The 6,187-nt window shown below is 30.9% G+C and overlaps 1 protein-coding gene and 1 long non-coding RNA gene across 4 annotated transcripts in view; one reads left to right on the plus strand and one right to left on the minus strand.

Moving 5' to 3' along the window:
- Positions 1-215: 215 nt before the first annotated feature.
- Positions 216-1,665, minus strand: LOC134237220 (uncharacterized). The gene is made up of 2 exons (XR_009985778.1): positions 1,387-1,665; positions 216-400 (listed from the first exon to the last, which is right to left on the minus strand). It is a non-coding gene; the product is annotated as an uncharacterized LOC134237220 (long non-coding RNA).
- A 2,363-nt stretch (positions 1,666-4,028) lies between these two features.
- LOC134237197 (erlin-2-B-like) overlaps positions 4,029-6,187 on the plus strand; it is a 7,607-nt gene continuing 5,448 nt past the window's right edge. Inside the window, exons 1-5 of one of the 3 annotated variants that reach the window (XM_062719303.1) lie at positions 4,029-4,131; positions 4,753-4,852; positions 5,282-5,304; positions 5,463-5,543; positions 5,759-5,805. In XM_062719303.1, the coding sequence (XP_062575287.1) occupies positions 4,765-4,852; positions 5,282-5,304; positions 5,463-5,543; positions 5,759-5,805 (239 nt within the window). In that variant the 5' untranslated portion in view covers positions 4,029-4,131; positions 4,753-4,764. Of the gene's footprint in view, positions 4,136-4,486; positions 4,505-4,752; positions 4,853-5,281; positions 5,305-5,462; positions 5,544-5,758; positions 5,806-6,187 lie in introns of those variants that run through there. The other 2 variants (XM_062719310.1, XM_062719317.1) reach the window with 2 other exon arrangements.

Here is a 6,187-nt window from a genome sequence, read left to right on the forward strand (position 1 = left end):
ACCATATTTTTTCAGGTTATTTAAATATGAAATATTTAGTTAATAAATATTTTATACCTTCAATAGCTTAAGATATACCCAATAGTAATTCTGTTAATAAAAATAACAGATGATACAAAATAGTATATATACTTAGTGTATATATCTTGCATGATAGTAAACTTAGGTAGTACTTCCCTTAATTAATGGACCCGCAAAAAAATAAAACTCTTCCATTTAGCAAATTCAAAATGAAAGTATAATAACTCGGACTATAATAATATATTACAATATACCACATAACCCAAAGTTTTAAAGTTATTCTGAGAAAAAGTGTTGAGACAATACAAAATCGCCCGAAGATACATGTAGGAAATAGTTGTCACCGAAAATATATCGAGGAACACCGCGTCTTCAGTATCTATAATGCAAAATTTTGTGTTTTAGATACATGTAATTTAAACAAAATAGATAAGTTTTAAATCTTGGAATTCGTCTGGAAATAAGCAGCTTTTCACCTTTTCATGCCATTTCTATGCATTTCTTTGATACAAATCATGTATAGGAATCTTTTTTTATAATAATAAAGAAATAAGTAAGGATCAAACATAAAATCTAGAAATCTTTCATTAAAACAAATGATTAAAAATATTTTCCCCTGTGAATATACAGCATGTTGTGTTCTGTAAATGAGCCGCTGTTATAATTTTTCTCTAAAATTATTTTTCATGCCTTGGTCGCAGTGATTTTATTATTTTTTCTAGAATAGGCATGTGAACATTTAGTAAAAATTTACAAACTTGAACATATATATTGACTATTATTTCAGTGAGTTAAAAAAAGTAGAAACAAATTCTTAGAATCTTGATGCACGACGAACCCCTGTTGCCCATAGATCTTTCATACTTTACGAATTGATAGGCCATTTTGCATTTTTGCGGGAAATTTGTGGACATTTTAACGGATGATTTGTTGGAACTTTTAACAAATTTTGAAATAGGATATGGACATTTCAACTAAACATTAAGTAAAACATATACGTATAACTATATCTCCTCCGTTAGCCAATCTTTACCATTAATGCCTGAGATGGGAGTAGGATTATGAATGAGAGTGGTATGGGAAGAAATAAAAAGGGTCTGATTTAAAGTATTCTATCAATTCTACCATCTTACTTTCCTGTATAAGTTTGGTTTTGCTTTTACCATGCCATTGAAGCCATCGTAAGGTTGATAACTTTGTAATTGGTCAAGATTTACTTGCCTCATATTGAGAAGTATATTTACTTGTGAAAAAAAAAATCCGCTAAAATGTCCATTGAATTTTTTTAGGTTACTGATTTTTCTTCCGATAAAATATCCTATAAATATTCCACTAAAATATTCATTCACACCTCAGATTCGACACCTTTTGCAATATCCTGCTAAAATATCCTTTGTCCCATGGTTTTGTCCATGTTATGTCCATACCACAGCGAAAAAAATTCCAAAACTACATTATATCCATTTAGTTTCGCTATCTGTCAAGGGTTTAGTTAAATATGATAGCAAATAAATCCCGCAGGGAAAAAGTACGAGATAGCGTAAGGTTTTCTTTAAATATATCCTCGTAGGTAAAATATTCAGCATACCTTAATAATTTTTTTTCCTTGAGGGTATACATAATACTAGTATCTCCTTTTCTTAAGTTAAAATTATTTGATCAAGAAATAGTGAAAACACGGCATTTTATATAATTATTAATACAAAAGAAGAATTGAAACGGGAGAGAAAGAATCTTTCTTCGTGTTTTTATCAAAAAGATGCTTTGTATAATAATAGCCAACTGTTGTAATGCCAGTAATGAAAGCTACACTGTTATGATTACTGAAAACTTCTGTTTATTATAAACAAAATTGTGCAGAAAAAAATACAGTTATTGTTCTGATCCTAATCTTAATTATGAGAATAATAAGAATTTTGTACACAAAAAAAAAAAAAAAAAAAAAAAAAAATCCCTGCGTAGATGATACGAGGAGAAATACATGTATATGTGCATGATCAGGTGTTGTAAATTTATTTTTTTTAATGCGTGTAAAGGTGTGTGTGTGTGAGGGTGTGTGTGCGTGTGTTTTCTTCAAAATTTATTATTTAAAGGCATAAAATGACTGCTAAAATGTAGTTTTTCTTGTAATTTACACTATACGTTTCTTCATACAATTTTTCATAGATTAATCACTTTATGATAAAAGAATATTGAAAGAAACATAACTCTTATAAGAAATGTACAAAATTTCGTGTGAATTTCTAATTCCGTTATTTATTTATTAAATATATTATATATAATGAAAATTTTTTCGAGACATACGTTGCTAATATATTGTTGTCTCAATATTGCTAATCTCTCTTAATAAAATAAGGTGACTGTTTCCTTGCCTTTTTCCATTCAGATAGTGACATTTTTATTAATCTTGCGAAATGCTTTTCACAAAATGCCAACGTAAATCAAGGAATATGAATCACGTAGCCTAAAAGAAAAATCAAGTGATCGACTTTACATTTCCACCCAATATATGAAATTCCGTAACAATTCACCCGAGTTGAAAAATTATTAATTTTCTAAACAATGAATGTAACTGCAAAAGATATTGGAAATAAAACGTTTTCGGGGTCATTAGTCCAATAGCTGTGCCTGATCGTAACACTTTAGAAGTCGTTTTTTATAACGGGTTTAACAAGTGCTAAAGATATTTATTACCTTTTGATTTTGGTGGAGATTATTATTTTTTAATTAAAGTTAATGCTGGCAGCTGAGAGGTGAAATCATTGCAGGGGAGTATCTTGAACAAGCTTTTAAAAGTTGACGTGATCTTTCGGTATACTCTATAATTGTAAAAAAAAAAAAAGAAGAAACTTTAAAAATTAAAATGTTACATTAAAGTTTTAAAAGTTCAGAGAATTTAAAACTTACTACATACGTGTACATGCATATATATAAAACATGTATATATAAAACACAGGGAGGATTTTCAATTCTGATACACATAAAATATTTATGCACCAACAATTAAGTCATTGTGAAGTAAAATATGAAGATACACATTAATTAGAAAACTTTGGTAAAAAAAAATTAGCTGGCTCTTGATATTACTAAAAGACCAGGCACGTAACATCGGGGGGGGGGGGGCAAACATAACTTTACCATTGAAAATGTTCGTGGAAAGGCCGGTTGCCCACCCACGTCCTTTTGTAGCAGCATAGTAAATTAAGGGTAATGTGGTAGTGTATGAGAAAAGAGTTTGGACAATTTTCCTTTTGGGGGCACTGCTTGTGAAGATTTTTTATCAAGTTTTTTTTACTCTGACTGTCCCCTTTCAAAAACGATATGCTAAATCCCTGAATACCGTTCGAAATCCATACTTGCATCATATCATAGCAGGCCACAGTAAAGTAAGAATTTTATTAAATGTTTTGACTTTGGCAACCTGTACAAAACTCTTCCTTCCCTATGAAAACGTGAATTAATTTGAAAGTGATAATTAATTCCACAAGAGGAAGTTGTGTAAAATTTATATATGTTTTCATATTATAATTGCTCAGTACATGCTGTTACATCATCGACTCACATGAATACTATTAAGCTTAGGGCATTGAATCAATATAGCAAATTCACCATACATGTATATGACTTAATTGAGGAATTGATACATCATGTGTGGGTTATGGTGTATTAACAACTGGAGGAACATACATGAATTAAACATGTTAAATATTCTTCGATTTCGAGGACAATGCAATTATAGGCAATTATAATTAGGAGGTCACGATTTTAAATCACTATATTGTGTTGAACATACCGAAACATTTCGGTAGTACATGTGTAAAATCGAGCAGAAAACTCGCATGTCTGAAAAAGAAAAGAGAGAAAAAATGTTCCCTTAGTATGCCCCATTTTTAACTGCACTCAAGATGAACATGTTATGATATATTGTCACACATTTGTTGATATTGGGAGAATAAAACAAATACACTATATATCATCGGTCTGTGTGGAAATAGGCTGAGGGCGAAATAAAGTCGGGCTCGATATTAGTCTTATACACACCCATCCAAAATTGAAAGTTGAGGAAGCGTGATTTCGCTATTTCGGATTTCACATCGCCTGTAATTTCAAGTAGGTAATAAAATAAGTATTTGTTCAATTCTCTGAAGCTTTTTTTATATTGATGTATCATAGCGCAGTAATGGTGATCTAAACATGTATAAAACAGTAGATTTTGAAAAGGTTAGTACGTGTTCCTTAGAAATATAGATCCTTGATCTGCGTCATCATGTAAAGCGAAGAGCTAACTTGCATCAGATAAATTGTTCTGTGGCCAGATCACACGTGGCTTTCTGTTAGTGGAACTTTTCTCATATGCTGTTGCCCTTCAAATCGTATTTAGGCCTATTCCAAAGAAGTTAGTGAATAGCAGAGTGGTACTATATATGGTTTTCAGAGCACAAAACATTTCTTGGAGGAATTAATAAGAGACAGTATATAAAATGTATATGATTTTAAAGACTTTTTAATGGAAGTTAATATTTTTATTTGAAGTTTGTTTTTCAGAGGAAACTTATGTTTTCTAGTACTAATTAAATCAATTCATTTTAAAGCAAAATTGGAAGTTAAATCGGTCATTTTGGTTAACCATCACATCAGATGCTATTCCATGAAGTTATTTCCACTTTTACTTTACTAATATATCATCATTTGAAATTGAAAGCATAATTTTTCTATCAATTTGTATTGCAGAAAAATTGAAACATGTCTCAGCCAGGCTTAGTTGGAATGGGTATGGCCCTTGCGCTTGGAGCAATCCTTGTCAACTTCTCAATCCACAAAATTGAGGAGGGTAAGTACTGAGATAATGGATTTTTGTCCTTATTTTTCTTTTTTCCCTTTTATGTTTGTTTGGGTTTTTATTCATTATCATTTTTTGTTCAGTTGGAAATTGGTAATACAGTCAAATCTTGTTATCTCGAACCTGATGGTACCAGGACCAAAAACTTTGAGATATCCAATAATTGAAGATATCAAGGGTAAAAGACTTCCAAATTACTTTGACATGTCCATGGTATTCGAGATATCTGTGTTAGGGATACCAAAGTTCAACTGTATGATTATTAATATTTTTCTTCAATTTTTGTCATTTTTTGTCTCATTATGTGTATGTAAGCTAGAGTATGTACTTACCAAGTCAGTACATGTATCTTACATGTATATATCTGTTAAATTTGATTTAATATTTATGTAAATTCAAATATACTTCATCCATTTGCAGGTCATGTTGGTGTTTATTACAGGGTAAGTTATTTTTTTTCTCTCATACAGCATTAACCAAATTGTTCAGTTTAAAAATAGTACATAAGATTTAGAAACGGACAATCTGATTTGGTTTTACTTTCACTTCATGTATATATAAGAAAATAAGAAATATTTAATGATAATTGTCACTTTTTTAGGGTGGAGCTTTACTTTCGACCACAAGTAACCCAGGATACCACTTTATGATTCCATTTATAACATCCTTCAGATCAGTACAGGTGAGCTCAATTTCTTTTTGTTAAAGACAATTTTTCTGTCATCAGTTTGCATTTATTGCAGGTAATATCAATTTGTGAAATGGAGAAGAGGTTATTATATATATCTATTATTTGGAAAAAAAACAATTATCATTATGTGTAATACACAGAGTTCATACAAGTGTATGGATATTTTGATAACCATTGCACATTAAGTCCACCTTTTATTGTTGCAGACGACACTACAGACAGACGAAGTCAAGAATGTACCATGTGGAACCAGGTAATAATTTGTTGTGTTTGACAGAGCAGAGTATTGAGTCTGAAAATGATTTATTTTTAGCTCACCTGAGCCGAAGGCTCAAGTGAGCTTTTCTGATCAAATTTTGTCCGTCGTCCATCCGTCCGTCTGTCCATCCGTCCGTCTGCATGCTCCAAGTTGCGACTAAAATGGTCATTTGCGACCAAAAAATTGATTTTGCAACTAAAAATGAAAACACACTCGCATTTTCGCGACTGAGAAAATTTGGGCTGGAAATGTCCATTTTTAAGATCGGGATCAAGATTTCATTTGTAAAGATTCTCTATCAAGAAAATGTTTGAAGACATATACTTAAATACACTTTACAAAGCGTCGCATTGACTTAGATCACGTAATGTTATGG

Source organism: Saccostrea cucullata, unplaced genomic scaffold, assembly GCF_032062105.1.
Source record: "Saccostrea cucullata isolate Sc308-1 unplaced genomic scaffold, CSIRO_AGI_Scuc_v1 ctg574, whole genome shotgun sequence".
Classification (NCBI taxonomy): domain Eukaryota; kingdom Metazoa; phylum Mollusca; class Bivalvia; order Ostreida; family Ostreidae; genus Saccostrea; species Saccostrea cuccullata.